Below are 18,514 nucleotides of genomic sequence, written 5' to 3'. Positions count from 1 at the left end.
GCTTGTTAACACAAATCGCTAATCAGCCAATCATATGGGAGAAACTCAATGCATTTAGGCATGTAGATGTGGGCAAGACAACTTGCTGAAGTTCAAACTGACCATGAGAATAAAGAAGAAAGGGGATTTAAGTGACTTTGAACATGGCCTGGTTGTTGGTGCCAGACAAGCTGATCTACTGGAATTTTCGCGCACAACCATCTCTAGGGTTTACAGAGAATGATCCGGAAAAAAGAAAAAATCCAGTGAACGACAGTTGTGTGGACGAAAATGCCTTGTTGATGTCAGAGGTCAGAGGATAATGGGCAGACTGGATCGAGGTAACAGAAAGGCAACAGTAACTCAAATAACCATTCGTTACAACCAAGGTATGCAGAAAACTACCTCTGAACGCACAACACGTCGAACCTTGAAGCAGATGGGCTACAGCAGCAGAAGACCACACTGGGTGCCACTCCTGTCACCTAAGAACAGGAAACTGAGGCTACAATTCGCACAGGCTCACCAAAATTGTACAGTGCAAGACGGGAAGAATGTTGGCTGGTCTGATGAGTCTCGATTCCAGCTGCAAAATGTTGTGTGTGAGCATGTTTGTGTTCTTGTGTGTGTGTGAGTATGCTTGTGTTATTGTGTGTGTGTGAGCATGAATGTGTACTTGTGTATGCTTGAGCATGAATGTGTACATCTGTGTGTGCATGGATGTGTACTTGTGTGTGTGTGTGAGCATGGATGTATACTTATACTTCTTTGCCCTGTTTTTTTTCTTTTTTCTTTTTATAGAGGTGGATTTTTTTTGCCTGCCTCTAGTTTTATATTAAATGTAAATATATTGAAGACCTATCACATCCCTCACATACATTGCAGTTTGTTCTCTTATAAAAACATTAATAACATTAATACAGATACAAATCCAGTGCTCTAATTTAAAATATTAGAATGAAATTGAAAGTCCCACAAGAATATGAAGGTAATAAGGCTCACAAATGCATAGAAGGGATAGTGCGCTTATCAACAGTGTAACAAAGTATACTTAGAGCTGACAGAGAAGGCTTAATTTAAAGCTTTTCAGGAGATACATATCTCCAGCTGTATTAAAAGTGATGTCTGAGACCTATCAAGTCATTGAAATTCAATTCAGAAGGAGACTATACTGCCTATACGGTGTTAAAGAATTATAATGAAAGGGGGAAAAGCTCAGCTAATGGGTTGATTTTTATACGGAAGTGAGAAGGTAAAACATATTTAGTAAAAGAATGTGAGAATGTGAGAACGTGTTATAGTATATGCATCAAATCTATATATCAATCTATAGATCAATGGTTGTCATTTAAGCAAGCTCTTAGTTAAAATTTCTTTTAATAAAATATGTTTTAATATTGATTACTTTTTTTACAGAGAAAAACTTAAAATGATTATAGGAAAATGTATAAATAAAACAAGCAGTATTTATACTACTTAACAACAAACTTTAAAGTTTAAGAAAAACAACAGCCTTGCTATATGCAAAAATATTCACTTGTATATATGAAAACATTCACTTCAGAAACCTATAGAAAAATGTGTTTAATTGTTTTTTTCTAGAACATTTATGAGAGTATATATTAAAAGGTCACAACTATAGTAGGACAGTTTGATGGAGAAAGGTCTCTGGATCAATGAATAGCAAAATAGACAGAACCCCAGCAAATTATTAACTTACACAATCTAATTTATCACCAGATAACAATAAGGGCTAGTCACTAATAAGTTAAGTGGTCAGTCAAGTTAAAGGTTAACTCCATAGACCAGACATGACACTGGCATAAACTTCCATATTTGTGTGCGAATTATTTGCAAGGTGAATGAATATTTAAATTAAAGTTTCAGAGAAGATCATGTGAGGTCAATTAGAACTCAGATATCCTCACCTGAAAATGACAAAACACAAAATGAAATAAATACTTTCACAGCTGTGATCTCAAGGTTAAAAGGACACAGTGTGCGAGCGCCAGAGAGAAAGTTGCATGTGAAGGAAGGGGGTACTTGAAGTAGGGAGTGAGCTAGTGAGTGGGAGGGTAAGGAAGGGAGTATGTATAAATGTATGCTAGAAAGAGAATGTGGGTATAAGCATGTGTGTTATCATGAATGTGTAGGTGTATGTGAGCATGGATGTGTAAGTTTTTGGTGGAGGGTAAAGATGGCAAAGGCTGGCTATTTTGGAGCAAAGTTGGCACATGCAGGCTGTTTGAGGAGAAAGATGGGACAGGTGGGCTCTTGAGGGGAACTGACAGGCAGTTTGGGGGCAAAGATGCACAGGCATGCTGTTTAGAGTCTAAGATGGCACAGGCAGGCTGTTTGTTTGCAAAGATGACACAGACAAGCTGTTCTGGGGACAACACTTGCACTATGGGACATGTTGCTTGTGAAATCAGAAGTGACGGGCTCTGCAATTTCCGCATCAGGGCCCTTTGATAAATTGTATGAATTAAGGAAAGTTATTGTTGAATATTATATGAATATGAAGGTAGGCATGCTAAGGGAAGGGTAAGTAAAGAATGGGTATATAGATGATAACAGGTTTTATATATATATAAGGGGTAGTAGAAGTATTATTAAACACTCATCTACAGACACCAGACAAGCCAGAAGGCTTGTTTTTCCCTCAGAAATCTCATGGTGCTTTCACAACCACAAGGGATTCTGGGTAGGCACATGCAAATAAGGTTAACAATTATCACCTTTGCCTCTATATCCACTTTATACATGGATCCCTTGAAAGTAATTGCCCGCTGTACAAGACAGCCTTTAGACAAAACTCGGGAAAACTCGTCCTTCATGGGACCTGTCAGCATGAGGTTGTGATACTGGCTTAATAGTTGAGGCTTGGGGTAGCTAAGAAGTACCATTACATAAGTTATGGTGGGTATATATATATATATATATATATATATATACTGGATAAAAATATGTAATGAAAAACACTTTTTGTTTTTGTAGAGATGCTATTTAACCAACTTACAGTTTATTAGCTTACCTTGTACTGCTAGTTGTTTGGATATTTTTGGAGTTATATCAATTCCATTTTTAAGCCAGCTAAGTTGGGGCTGGGGAATTCCATCAGCATGACACCTAAGACTTGCAGTCACACCTGGTTCTCTGGCTTGGCTTTCAGGATACACCCGAATAACAGGCGGTACTGATTCAAGAAATAGAAATAAAACATTTTACAGATATGTACATTTCTCCAAACAATAACATTTAGAATGCATACTTTCATTCTATTAAAATAAAGTTAAATGTATGCCACCAAATAAGCTTTTTATTCAAAGCCTTACTCTTTGACAATCGAAACATGAAAAATGACTAAGCTAATCAAACTGTGTTGCATATTAGACATGTGCAAATGGGCCGAAAATATAAATATGTTATGCTGATAATTTATGCTGATCTAGAAGTGATATGTATTTATCTTTTTCTGACGGCAGCACAGAAGTGTGTGAGGGCAATCACAATGTGTTTTGGCACATTCTCTATGATCTATTGATAAAAGTAGTCTATATACTCACATAAAGGTAAATAGGTAGATATATACTTGTAGGTATAATATTTAGATTTCATTAGGTTTGTATGGTATTTTGCCTACTTTTTGTCAGTCTCAGCTTGGTATTACAGTAAAGAATATATTTAAAACATATTTATTCTATTTATGCTATTGGGCATCTATCTTTGTTTACTAGACTTGTGCACTCGTAATTGGGTGAACATAAAAACGAAAACGAAGGGTGTGTTTTCGTTGTTCAGCCCGCAAACCGAAGAAACAAACATAGTGGCAGCAAAATGTACACAAAGACGAAGACACACAACACGAAGAATCTTGCTGTTCTTCTTCATTTACTAATCTCCCTTGACTCTTCCCCATCTAACTTCCATTATCTACGCAGCATCGCAGGGGTTAACGGGAGCGTAAATCCCTAGGTTCACGCAAGGAGGTCTGTGCAAGCGACTCTATTGGTCACCTGCAGGGGGCCTCCTCTGGCATCAACCAATTGATGAAGTGCAACTCGTACAGACCTTTAACTCCTGGAGCAGGGTGCTCATCTGCCATCAACCAATGAAGTGCAGCAGCACTTCATTGGTTGATGGCAGAGAAGGCCCCTGCCGGTGACCAATAGAGTTGCTCGTACGGACTTTTAAAATCCTGGTCCCTATATTGACTAATGCAGCAAGAGGCCCATATCCTCCACCAGTAGTAGAAGAGGTTAATACAGTGAGAGAATGGAAAATGTTTAAGATAGGTAAAAGGTGAAATTATAGTAGACTATGTTTAAACCACTATTTGTACCTGGCTCTTCACCAACCACTGCAAATTTTCCCCAGTTATTGAGTCCCTGGGTACAATACCGCTGTATAGAAACCAAGATGAGGTACTGAAGAAGGTGAGAAAAATGTAAATGTACACAAGCCAAAATGCTCAGTGCTTGCAGAGTAAGCAAAGTTAAGCTCTATATTGGTACACAGGAAAAACAGTGTACATTGAATACGGAGTATTGAATGGGCAAACAACACTCTGGTGGACATACAAAAAGGCAAAGGACCTTAACCAAAATAAGTTTAGAGATCTTTTAGCAGGTAAAAAACTGTGCAGACTACATGAGCCAATAGCTCTTATGTATCATTAATATATATATATATATATATGTGTCATTAATTACCGTATGTTATCATGTAAACTAAAAAACTGTGGTTCATACCCTGTTAAAAAATTAAACTCAAACTTTAATTAAAAATGCAACAGTACAAGCCACTTTACTTTCAACTTAATTCTTCATTGATATACAATTTGTGTTGATATCTTCTCTCTATTTATGGTGAGCACTTTCTTTACTAGCCTTTTCAGTTGCCTCACGTTACATTTAATTTGTAGCTACCAACAGCTCCACTAAAATGTATTTACTTCTTATCGGATAAGATTCTGTTTTATCTATGCTGCATAAAAGTGCTATAAAATATTTTTAATTCTATTATATATTTATTAAAATGAAAAAGTACACCATCCAAATTAAATGTTGTAGAGATTATGTTTTCAAATTTTACATTCAAAATCATTACCATTATATATTTACTGTATCATCTAGCATAATATTAAAACATACTTAATTTTAACATTTAAATAGTCTTTCTTTATTAGTGAAATACAATAAATCATTAATAAAATTAATTGATTATTCATTGCTAGATAATAGATATTAAACGTGAACACATACATGGTCAATTACACAAACTACTACTTTTAACATTCCAACCAGAACATAGTGAAACCTTTTAGAATATATATATATATATATATATATATATATATATATATATATATATATATTTATTTTTTTTATTTTTTATTTTTTTATTTTTTTTTATCCAGATTATTTTTTATGTGTACAGCATGTTGGTGAAACAAAAAAGTTTTCAGTAAAAAAGGTAACTTGATAGCAGTGTAATTACGATTATAGTTTCATAAACAATGTCAACAGTAGTACCGATACTGGGCCAAGACTGACCATTTGGCAAACCTTTGTTGCTGAACTCTAATTTAAAGTGCGTGTGTATCATATAGTAGCCTTGGCTTTTCCCCCTAGTCCATACATTTATAGGTGTAGGACCAGCCCCAGTTAGCCTTAGTGAGTAGGCAGTAGGGATCAGGGAGTAGGGGGAACCTGGGCACGGAGTGGTCATGAGCAAATACAACCCACCTTTTAGAAAACTAAAAAATTACATTAGTAGATTAGTGGCAGCAGCAGTTAATGGACTCCCTGACAAATGAGGGCCCTAAGGGGCCACTTAATCATCTTGTATAATATAAATAATATCTGTACTTCATCAACCTCAGTGTATTTATTTAAATAAGTTTACTCTATTGCACTTTATAATAGTTAAATTCACTAATCATGTTAAAAGGCAAAATGTATTAATTCTCATTATAATAATGTAATTAAAATATCTTTACTTACCATTCACCTGGAGGATATGAGTTTGATAAACCCTATCATAGCCATCAGCATGACAGCTGTAATTTCCCATGTGTGTTGTGGTAGCCTTGGTAATATATAAGGATCCATCATCTCCAAAATCCTGAAGGAATTATTTGAGAGAAAAAAGGTTATGGTAATTATCTTAATACTATAACATTAATTATGTTCTTCTGCTTGACAAGCTAATTGCAATGCAAGAAACTCACTGCAATCAAAAAAAGATAAATACAGTTATCCTAGTTCATTTTCATATATATCTAGGCAATAAGGAATCTTTAAATAAATTGCTAGAAGGTTATGTACTGAATTACCATAGAAATATTCTCTTACACTTTTCTTACATTACATGTTTTTCATTGAACTGTGAGAATGTTATATTTTTACTTCTCTGCAAGTAAACATTCTTTACATAATGCAAGGAAATCACACACAAAATGATATTTAGATGGATTATATACCGATACTTTTATATTTAGATAGGATCAGCAACATCAAACAAGAAGGCATCTTGCTTTCCAACCAGAATACATAAGGTATTGTTTAAGTTCTATATAGCTTGCCAGGTTTGGCTGATGGTAGTCACCAGGATGTATTTGAGTTTATGTATGCTTGAGTATGCATCAGTCTCATGATATATTGTAATGAATTGGTACCTCCTTTTAAAAATGCTTATTTGTAAACTCAAAGGGTATTCTCTCTGTAAAAGATTTGAATTTCGATGTAAACGAATTATTAACTATCCTCACACGATTTAGATGTATGTGATTTCTGTATGTTTTTAAAATGGAATAAAATTTAATAAATAAAAAAAGCAGTTCAAAAGATGGAGGACTGTTCAAGTTTTAGAACTCAGGTGCAATGCTAGGAAACTTACTCTCCTCACTATATGTGAATGTTTTAAATTATTTTCTCATTGGTGATGGTGTGTGTGTGTGAGAGCTCTATGGAACGCACTACAGGTTCTACCACTTTTTAAGATTTTCTGCAATAGATACATTTTCCGTAAATCAAAACATTTAATGTCAAGTGCAGCATTACAATATGTCTTCTTTTATAAGGACACCAGGATCATCATAAATCCCTTGTGACTCCCTAAGCCCCAGACCCTTACTACCTGCTCTGAACACTGGCAACACCATCCACTAAAAACTAGACTTGTGCATTCGTCTTCGGGCGAACGTGAAAACGAACATGAAGAGTGCGTTTTCGTGTTCGTTCTGATAACACGCCGAAGAGAAAACAGCGAAGATCTTCGTGATCGTCTTCGTCTTCGTCTACCATTCTCCCCCCCCTTCTAACTTACCTTGTCTTCGCGGCATCGCGGCAGTTCCCGGAAGTGGAAATCCGCAGGTTCGCCGTCACGGGTTATAGGGCAGTGCGAATGAGCCTATTGGTTGCCTACAGGGACCTCCTCTGGCATCAACCAATTGGTTGATGCCAGAGGAAGACCCTGCAGGTGACCAATAGGCTCATCCCACTGGTCTCGCTTGTACGGACATTTAACTAATTGAACAGGGAGGGAGACCAGTGGCATCTGCAGGGTAAGTTGCAGCATTGGGGTTTTAAAACCCCAATGCTGCAACTTACCCGGCACATCCCACTGGTCTCCCTCCCTGTTCAACAATTAGTTAAATGTCTGTACGAGCGACTTTATTGGTCGCTCGTACGGACATTTAACCCGGCACAGACTAACTAATTGAACAGGGAGGGAGACCAGTGGGATATGCAGGGTAAGTTGCAGCATTGAGGTTTTAAAACCCCAATGCTGCAACTTACCCTGCAGATGCCACTGGTCTCCCTCCCTGTTCAATTAGTTAAAGACCAGTGGCATCTGCAGGGTAAGTTGCAGCATTGGGGTTTTAAAACCCCAATGCTGCAACTTACCCTGCAGATGCCACTGGTCTCCCTCCCTGTTCAATTAGTTAAAGACCAGTGGCATCTGCAGGGTAAGTTGCAGCATTGGGGTTTTAAAACCCCAATGCTGCAACTTACCCGGCACATCCCACTGGTCTCCCTCCCTGTTCAATTAGTTAAATGTCCGTACGAGCGACTTTATTGGTCGCTCGTACGGACATTTAACTAATTGAACAGGGAGGGAGACCAGTGGGATGTGCCGGGTAAGTTACGGCACCAGGCGTTAACAGTCTGTACGAGCAACCCTATTGGTTGCCAGCAGGGGGCTCATCTGCCATCAACCAATGGCAGACGAACCCCCTGCTGACGACCAATAGAGTTGCTCATACGTACATTTAAACTCCTGGCGTCAGAGCTGTGTTAACCCCGTATTAATCCCTTAACCGGGGAAACGAAGAAAAACCGAACACGAAGAATGTCCACGAATATTCGCCCGAAGAGAAGACGGGAACGGGTGAATATTCGCGGAATACGAACACCTGTTCTGTTCATCTACACAAAAGTTGTAATTACCCCAAACCTTATTGTGTAATCATTGTAAATGCCTCAGTTTCGCTAAATGGAGAACCAATAAATAAAAGCCAACTAAAGTATTTTTATATCTCCATTAAAATGTAGATATGCTCGAAACTTTTCTTTTTTTTAAATAACAATGGGCACAATGACTAATAATAAATCTATGTGTAAAATGATAAAGCCATTTATAACACCAAAAAAATGTAGGGGTAGTTATTTAGAATTAATTCCTCAGTGTTTGACATATTCAATGGTGATTATTTGTTATTCAGTGTGTATTTATGGAGTTATATCTCATGATCTTTTTGGAAGTTGTTGATGTGTCTTCTGGTTAATGTTAGCCAACACAGAGCAGGCGAATCTTCCAGATAAATCATTGCCAATAACATCTTAAGCTCTTTTTGATGTTGAATGTTCAAAACTATAATTTAAGTCATTGCATTTTATGATAAAGTACTTCCATTTTATTAGGTAAACATTTGGACTCAACAAGAAAACTATATATTTGTTCTCTATTTTTTGGAATCAAATATTTGTGCTATTGTGTATGGGGGAATGGGTATTCAATTACTAGAGATACATTTATTACAGATTAGAGAATCCAACCTAAGTAGAATATACTTTGTGTTTCTATTGGCATTGTAAATAATATCATTGGCAAACTGTAAATAAAATCAAGGCCATGTTATATAACAACAGCGACTATATTGTCTTTAAAATGTGATTACCTCATGTGAAGAAGTTGCAAAAAATGCAGGAAAGCATACTTAAGTACAAGTGTTGTATATAAAAGTGCCCTAACCTGTACAATAAAACTCATTTTGTCAGCGGCGGTGTATGCACTCTACTGATTTATTGCTTTTCTCAGGAACACTCCAGTCAGGCAAAACACCTCAAGTTCTACCTCACAAAGCTCCTCTCGTGTGAAGGTAATTTATGAACAGTAACAGAGATTTCTGGTCTAGCATTATTACATTGAATTATGCTGCTCTAAAAGTCTATTTAAAAATATACATATGCATGTTCCATGGTTTAACACGTGGGGAAAATGTTAATATATATCACCCTATAAAAATACTGCAATTAATGTAATGTATTTAAAAAAAAAACGTACTCTGCACTGAATCTGATAAGTGCAACTTAAAAGCAGACTGTATTTATCCTTATTTAGTGCTGCTGTATAGAGTTGCCAAAATTCGGAATGGAAAAAACATTAACACAGCATATTAGTAAGAGTGTCCTAGCACCTGTAATAGCAGCCCTAATACAGCACACACACACCTTACTGATTTGAAACCGTGAGTGCTTGCAAGTTGGCAAGAAATGTGATTTTGCAGTAGCAAGAGTATAGCCTGCAATTTTGCTAAAGCCAATAGTGCATGCAAGTGTAAAAAAAAATCATGCAACTCGCACTTTTAATAATTTGTTGCCACTGATTTTAGTGACATTAGTTCCACCTCACAAATTTCACCGTGCAATTCCAGAGTACCCCCACACCCTCTCGCTACAATAAAAGAAAAATAAGTAGACAAATAAGAACAGTATCAACCATAAAGAGGTATGGCAACTGCCCCACCTCTTCCGCCACCTCCCATGCACAGTGGGCTGGAGGATAATTCAATAAACGTGGTGGTCTCTATATGCATTTATACACCACCATGTCCTGCAAATGGGGATAACTACACACATACAGAAGTTAATTATACACATTGAAGTTGCGCTTTAAATATTTCATAAAGGAGCATGAAGAATGTGCTGCCCCCCAAAAATATCTACATAAATAACAAAACACACTTACTTGAACCCTCTTCCCAGAGCCATCCCAAGACATTGTGCTGTCTGGGTATAAGGATGAAATGCTGCCCTCCCCCACCAAAAACCATGCCAACATCTATTAGGTTATAGCATGGTTAATAAATTCATTCTATCATGCTCTCTCACATTCTCACTCACGTTCTCCCACACTCTTTCACGCTCTCATTCACACTCTCATTGGAGAAAATGTAGCAGAGGCTGTCCAAGTGGCCTTGCCTCTTTGCAGAATTGCACTGAGAGGCCATAATAATGCAGATAGATTTGCAAAGTAATAGAGGTGCAGAAAGAGCATAATAATAATAATAATCTTTACAATGACAGAGAAGAGTGGACAATAGACAGATCAGAGAAGGACACAGAAATGCAGACATGAGGAGACAGGCCTTAAGTTGAGGTATTATCATTAATAGTGCTACAATGTCATCACTGTCATCCAGAATACCACACCACTATCTGTATTGTCTGACTGACAGGGTTCTGCAGGCACACCTGGCACTATCCTAAATTGAATAGGCACCATTGCAGATGCTGTTAGGTATAACTACAGAAAGGGGTTTGCTGGAATTATGGTGGACACTGAATCAAAAGTACAACGTACCTTTCAAAAATAGCTGAAATGATAGCTGTTTACATGCAGGATAACTGTTCAGCATGCAAAAATAAAGATTAAACTTTTTTGGGCATGTTATGGAGAATAATAGTGAAAGTATATGGATTGGTAGATAAATCAACAAATTCTTAAAAATGTGTGTTACCACATCCCCTTAACAACAATGCAACTTTTTGTCCAGCTCTAGAGGTGATTGTAGATTTTTATTTACAATTTCATAATATACATTCAGTCAGGCATGGCCATCTGGAGCACTAAACAAATGCTTGGTGGGCATGTGGCTGGTAGGGCCACATACTTACCAATGGAGCAACAGATCAGGTTCTCTTTGTCACTATAACAATGTAAGTATACAAACGGTGTACGTGTAGACAACAATTTGAAATGAGCGCGGCATTGTCATTCGTCAGCCACTGTCTTAAAGTGCCAGGGCTTCTTTGTCAAAAAAAAAACTCAACCCAAATAAGAACTAAGTCCAGAACAGATGCATACTAAACATAATATTTGGGACAAGCACAGTCCCCCTGTCTTTCCATGCTTATTCATTCAGCTAACATTATAAGACATGGACATGGACAAGGAAACAAGTGCTGAATTAGAGAAGAACAGTAGTTTTTAATTATTTACAAAGTATTAATGCAACAATTTTGAAAGGGCAAACAATAGCTACTTGTAATTAGAGCTAATACACATTTAGACACGCTGGAACAAAAGGTGAAGAGGGTCCTACTTGGACAAGCTTGTATTCCAGGTAGAATGATCTTTGAGAAAGTTGTGTGGTTATTAAAGACATAAAAAGAAAAGGTATGCAAATGGAGGCATACAATAAAGGACAATGTAATTCATAGATTTTCATGCTTTATAATGAGACAACATATAAGACTGAACAAGGTATTTTGTGTTAGCTTTTAATACTAAGTTGTCTCATGAGATAAATTAAATTAGTAAGTTGGTGAACTATGGTGATATCAAACTGAATGTTCTCATTAAGAATACATCAGCAAGCAGTCAATTAGCCTCTCCCCATCCTTTGGGATCAGCATTGTTTCATTTTATTATGCAAAAAATACTTCAACTTCAATGTCATTTAAAGAGCTTAAAAATATAAAGATATGAAGTATAGATACACCCTATATGTAGTAATTCTGCTCATGACATACAATTATCTCCATGACATGCATCACATCAGTAATAGAAAAAAACACCATTACCATTATGTCAGTAAGGAAAAGGGGGGATACTCTCCAAAATAAATAACTACATGATGGACTGCAACTATGGCCTGCATTGGTGACCTGTTAATAGACATTGCATTTTGAAATGATAATATTAAGGAAATTAAGTGATTACACTATTGGCATGAAAGCAACTGTACTGTAATACACCATTCTCACTTACTGCTTCAGATGTTCTTTGCTACCAATCTAGGTGGTAACAATCTAGCTTTCCCGAGAATAGGTCTCCTTTTTTGTGTCTTTTAAAGTTTCATGGTTTTATTTATTGTACCCCATAAAAAACTCATGGTTCCTATAGTTATTGTACCTTCACAGTGCACATAATACAGAATATATCAATGACAAGCAGGGGAGGACTGGCTAGATTCAGCCAGAGGAACAGACAAGCCAAGTGTCCAAGTATTATTGTGTCCCAAACAATAGATAGTAGATAAATACAGTATGAAGATTTGACATATAACTGTAGATTAACAATGCATTTTCAAGTGTTGTGTTTGTTGACTTCTTGTTAACATGCATTATGTAATTATACATAAAGTTGATCTTTTACAACTGTAATGAGATAATACACCGATCAGCCATTACATTTTCACCACTGACAGCTTATCATGAAGCTTGTTTTCATAGCACCTGTCAGTGGGTAGGATATATTAGGCAGCAGGTGAACATTTCCTCCTCAAAGTTGATGTGCTAGAAGCAGCAAAAATGGGCAACCGTAAGGATCTGAGCGACTTTGACAAGGGCCAAATTGTGATGGCTAGATGACTGGGTTATAGCAAACTGCAGCTCTTGTGGGGTGTTCCCGGTCTGCAGTGGCCAGTATCAAAAGTGATCCAAGGAAAGAAAAGCTTTGATGCATGTGGAGTGAAGACTGGTCCAAGTGGTAAAATCCTACAGACGAACTACTGCTAAAAAAGCTAATGCTGGTTCTTATAGAAAGTTGTCAGGACACACAGTGCTGAGTAGCTGCAGACCAGTCCGAGTGCCCATGCTGACCCCTGTCCACTGCCAAAAGCGCCTACAATGGGCATGTGAGCATAAGAACTGGACCACGGAGCAATGGAAGAAGGTGGCCTGGTCTGATGAATCATATTTTCTTTTAAATCACATGAATGGCTGGGTGCATGTGCGGTGCTTACGAAGTGAACTCTCCTCCCAACTTACAGGATTCAAAGGGTTTGCTGCTAACATCTACCACAGATACCACAGCACACCTTCAGAGGTCTAGTGTAGTCGATGCATAGATGGGTCAGTGCTGTTTTGGCAGCAAAAGGGGGACCTACACAATATTAGGCAGGTGGTCATAATGTTACGGCTGATAGGTGTATAGTTGGGTATTTGAATCAACAATCAATGATATGACAATAAAAGCCTACTGATCATAGCCAGTAGTGATATTACATAACATTTTCTTCACTCAATTAACATCATACAAGAATTGTTAAAACAGTAGTTATTTCCATATTCCAGGACATTGATGAATTCAGTTGCTCCCTAATGTTTTCTTTCTTTCTTGGAATTACCTCAGTGACCACATTAGATGGATTATGCAGATAATAGACTTAACAATGCAGAGGAGAACTGCGCTGAAATTTACACTACTTGGAGACAAGGGGTTCTATTCACAAACCTTGGAGATGTACCGATTTTCTCCTTTAGCGTATGTGGTGTGCTACCACCGTATGATGTGCATGATACATTTGTTTTATAAGCTGTTGCTGATTTTATGATTTTTTTTGGTAGTATTTTACTATTCCAGGATCAGCCCTCCCTAAACATAAATGTAACCTCATTGGTGTCACAGTGTTTATTTAATTCTGGAAAATTAGATATGGGACCGCAATTGTGGTTACTCTATAAATAAATACATTTTGTATACTGTGGTGCATGACTGATACTATCCAAACAAAGGTATATTGTACATAGAAATGTTGTAAAACTGAAATGTGTGACTGAATAGTGAAGAAACTAAATCATCTTTTAGACAACTAAATGTTTCTTTTTCCTGGGAAATAGAAGACCCTCCTGAAACATATACTTTCATCAATTCTCTGTTGTATAGAGTGTCAAAGCATCTGTGTCCGTTCAACAGTGATATAACAAATTACCTCCCAAGACAATGTTGCTGTGACTTGTCTGGCAAGTGATTTAGATTCACAGTCATTGGCATGTGGGAGCAGAGTGCATTTTTCACAGCATTATATATTCTAGGGAATCTTTAAAGACGAAAATGTTGATGTATTTTCTACACATATCTATATCTAAGAAATGAAGTTATAGATGTTTAAAACTGTCAGCACTTGACAGATTAATTTAATACCGAACTGTAAGGAAATGCTTCCTAGATAACATAAACTCACCAATATTTATAATATTACTGAATCTGTTATTCTGCAATCCATAAATAAAGTCAAATACAACTAGTAAATTCAAATTTCTATCACTGCAGTATAATTAGGGTACTTTTATACAGTTTATTTTAATCTCTCTTGTTTAGTAGAGCTTTGGTATGTTGTAACAATGTGAGGATGGCTATACTATATTTGTGATAGATCCTTCCATTTTTTCCTGGACTGAAAGTGGGCATGGAAAAAAAAAAAATATATATAACTTTAAATTGGGTGCGTTTTCGTTGTTCAGCCCGAATACCAAACAAACGAACATGGCGGCGGCAAAACTTATACGAGGGCGAAGATGCACAACACGAAGAATCTTTCTGTTCGTCTTCGTTCACTAATCTCCCTGGTCCCTTCCCCATCTAGCCTACATTATCCAATAGTTAAAGGTTCAATGAAGTGCAAGCGACTCTGGAGGCCCCTGCCGGCGACCAATAAAGTCGTTCCTATGGCCCTTTAACTGGCATCGAACCTACAGATTTCTGTTAACCCGTGTGATGCTGCCATGCCAGCAACTCTACTGGTTGCCTGCACGGGCCTTCTCTGGCATCAACCAAACACAGGAACGAATACGAACACATGGACGAACACGAAGAGTTGGCTGGAGCACAAGTCTACTTTTGAGTCACAAAGATAATTTGCTAATCTTTATATACATTAAGTAGCATGTAAATCTTATCAAGAAAAACAATGCCCCCTAGAATGTCAGTAGCCAAAAGTACATGTAAAACATGATACTTACCTTAAATTGTATTTCCTGGTATTTGATTAAGCAGCACAAAACACTCACTATTTGCTCTATTCTCTAATACAATATGATATTGTGAACACGCTATGAAAACAATAAAGCCACATATTTCTAGATTTTATTTTGATATGATCATGCTCTTACAGAAGACATAACAGCTAAAATCAGTCAGATGTTTTCATCTATATTAAGATAACCTGATTTTAACAACCTAATCCAGGAACACATTTTAAAATTAATATTTTTTAATATGTTTCCCATAAGTTATAGGTAAAGGAGGACAAAGTATACACTGCATCTGGTGAAATAAAGTGGAATGGAAAATAAATGTATAAATAATAAAAAGAAGTATAATCAGAAGTACATTTGTTTTCTTAAAAATAGAAATCATATATGATTTTTTAAGGGTAGTATTGCATTACTTAGCTGGTGCGAATTTTATAATGCCTTTGATTCTGGTAAATGCCTTTTTGTTTGATGAAAAAAAAATCATTTGTGTATATATATATAAGACACATTTAATAATCAGTTTCTTTTGACAACTTAGCACATACACATATATTTTAAGTATACAAAGAGTAATCATGTAAACAAAAATACTAATTAAAAAATCGGGATCACCAGGCAGAAGGAAGAGACAAAAGAATTATAAAACTTCAGATCTCTGAAGAATATTAAAAGTTAATAGAAAGAGAAATGTTAAATGAGAGGTCACAGTTTGAGGATGTAAGGTAATAGACTATGGGGAACATTCACATAAATCCTCCTCCATGTGAAGGATTGTGGATTGAACATTCTCCTAGCAGAGGTTTATACATTAAGGGAAATCAAAGTTGATGGATGCAGACCTTTTATAGCAAAGCAAAACTGTGAATCATTTAACAGTTCCAATTCCAAGGAGCAATACAGACAGCTTGGATAACGATACTGGACTCTTAGTCTCAGAGAGAAGGTGTCAGGGACTCCCCTTTGGGAACGCCCCAAATCTCATTTCTGAATAAAAAAGGCCTCCACATGCTGTTCGAACTGAATGGTCAAAAAAACTAATTAATTAGCCAAAAACAAATACAGGAAAAACAAACTAAAATTTTGTCCAAATCAATTTTGCACAAGTCTAATATATATATATTTTTATATATATATATATATATATATATATATATATATATATATATATATATATATATAAATGATTCCTGCCTAAAGGCAGTGATCAATGCATGAAGCAGGCAGCCTACCTACCTGGATTGAACTGTGAAGTGAGTAATAGTTCACAAATGTGGGTGCTCTAGAAGAGCAAAAGGCTGGCATACAGGAGAGAGCTTACACCTTCTGTCATGGTGGGCAAGTAAAGGCAAGTGACCCTATCAGCCCCTTGCTCCTCCCGGTAACTCAACATACGCACTTTCACTCATGTTTACACAGACTCTCAAATTTACACAAACTTACTCATGGTAAATATGAGAAAAGAATCTTTCTTTTCATGAAATATTATCCTCTAATAGATATCAAACACAACACAGGTTTAAGGTTTATAAAAAAAATATAAGTATATGTGTGGCACAATTATTGGCATCCCTTTAATCAATACTTTTGTCCTACCTCCCTTTGTCAAGATAGCAGCTCTGAGTTTTCACCTAAAATGCCTGATGAAGTTGAAGAATACATGACAAGGGATCTAAGACCGTTTCTCTATATCCTCCAAATTTCAAGGTCGACACTGATGCACTCTCCTCTTCAGTTCACCCCACAGGTTTTCTACGGTGTTCAAGTCAGGGGACTGGGATGGCCATGGTAGGATTTTATGTATGTTTTGGATCAATTTCCTGCTGGAAGATCCAACCACGGTCCATTTTCAGTTTTCTGGCAGAGGTAGTCAGGTGATATGTGATAGAGTCCATGATGTCATGTATCCTAACAAAATGTCCAGGTCCTCTGGAAGGAAAAAACAGCCCTAAACAATTAAAGAGCCACCACCATATTTAACTGTTGGCATGAGGTAATTTTCCATTTGGCTACCTCTCTATGTGCACCAAACTGACCTCTGGTGTTTATTGCCAAAAAGCTCTATTTTGGTTTCATCCGACCATACAACCCAATCCTATTTGAAGTTCTAGTAGTGTCTGGAAGGGTTTAAAAAAACAACTCAAGTTCAGTTTGCCAAACAACTTGTGGTGATTTAGGTGATGTCAGATTGTATTTTTAGAGACTTTTTGTCCCCAAGATGTATGTTAACTTCTGCAATTCTCTAGCTGTGATCCTTGGATATTTTTTCTCCACTTCAACCATTCTCTTCATAGTGTCTTGAGACAATATAGACACATGTCTATGTGTCTATATATATGATTCATATACATGAATTCATAGACATGATTAGACTGGAACTTCTAAAATATTGTCCAGATGGTTTTTTCTTTTTTCTTATATACACTTCCCATTTTGTGAATCTTAACAAAAAAAACCTTTTGCCGCACACCACAGCTTCATATATTCATACCCCTGAAACAGGAAGTCATGGTTGGACAAATGCGTAGTCACCCCGTTGTATTAAAAATTTCTAATATCAATGAGAATATACTTCAAATATTTTTTCATATGAATTCATAGGGGTGCCTATAATTGTATACCTGTTTGTGTACATTTTTACCTGTTTGTGTACATCCTTTTGAAAAAAGATGAAAGGGTTAAAAATAAAGACACATTTTCACAGCATTGTTTGCTCATATTTACCAAGGATATCTATATATATAATGTATATATATATATATATATATATATATATATATAATATATATGTAACAAACAACTTACTTCTTGTTACTTTAACATTTTTGAACAGTCCACAGATATATAATAATCCAGGAAAGAAGAAATATAATAATATAACCACATATTCTTGACAGGAGCTTGAAATATTATGCAGGAAGTGTTGTGTCATGGGATTCAGGAATCCTCCATGTGACCTTATTCGTGATCTAACATAAACATGACACCAACTATCAGCTCTTCCAACCTGGCTTTTTATTGTGCTTTTTATTTTATTCTGCTGTGTATTCCTCTAAGACCAATGGATCCAGACCATTCTTACTCTCTCTCTTTTTGTCTCTGTCATTTATGTTTGTTTTTATTCTCAAGTCTCACTTGGGTAATGTTACCTATTCTTTCTCAGCTTGTTGCCTTTTCAGTATCTAATCTTGAGTTGTTCCCCATGAGATATTTCATTTTTACAGTGTGTAAGTAAACATTTTTTTCTACAACCCAAGGTTAGGTACTGT

At 36.5% G+C, this 18,514-nt stretch overlaps 1 protein-coding gene across 1 annotated transcript in view; it reads right to left on the bottom strand.

Moving 5' to 3' along the window:
- LOC149279408 (follistatin-related protein 5-like) overlaps window positions 1-18,514 on the bottom strand; it is a 283,960-nt gene that overhangs the window by 55,620 nt on the left and 209,826 nt on the right. Inside the window, exons 9-10 of the mRNA XM_089501225.1 lie at window positions 5,985-6,105; window positions 3,014-3,175 (exon numbers count right to left, since the gene is read on the bottom strand). Of these exons, the coding sequence (XP_089357351.1) occupies window positions 3,014-3,175; window positions 5,985-6,105 (283 nt within the window). The remainder of the gene's footprint in view (window positions 1-3,013; window positions 3,176-5,984; window positions 6,106-18,514) is intronic.

The sequence above is a fragment of the Sceloporus occidentalis genome, unplaced genomic scaffold (genome assembly GCF_023333645.1).
Source record: "Sceloporus occidentalis isolate IW3139 unplaced genomic scaffold, rSceOcc1.0.p SCAF_167, whole genome shotgun sequence".
In the NCBI taxonomy this organism is placed as follows: domain Eukaryota; kingdom Metazoa; phylum Chordata; class Lepidosauria; order Squamata; family Phrynosomatidae; genus Sceloporus; species Sceloporus occidentalis.
Note: the sequence above shows the minus strand (reverse complement) of the source record. Positions and strands in the feature narration are given on the sequence as shown.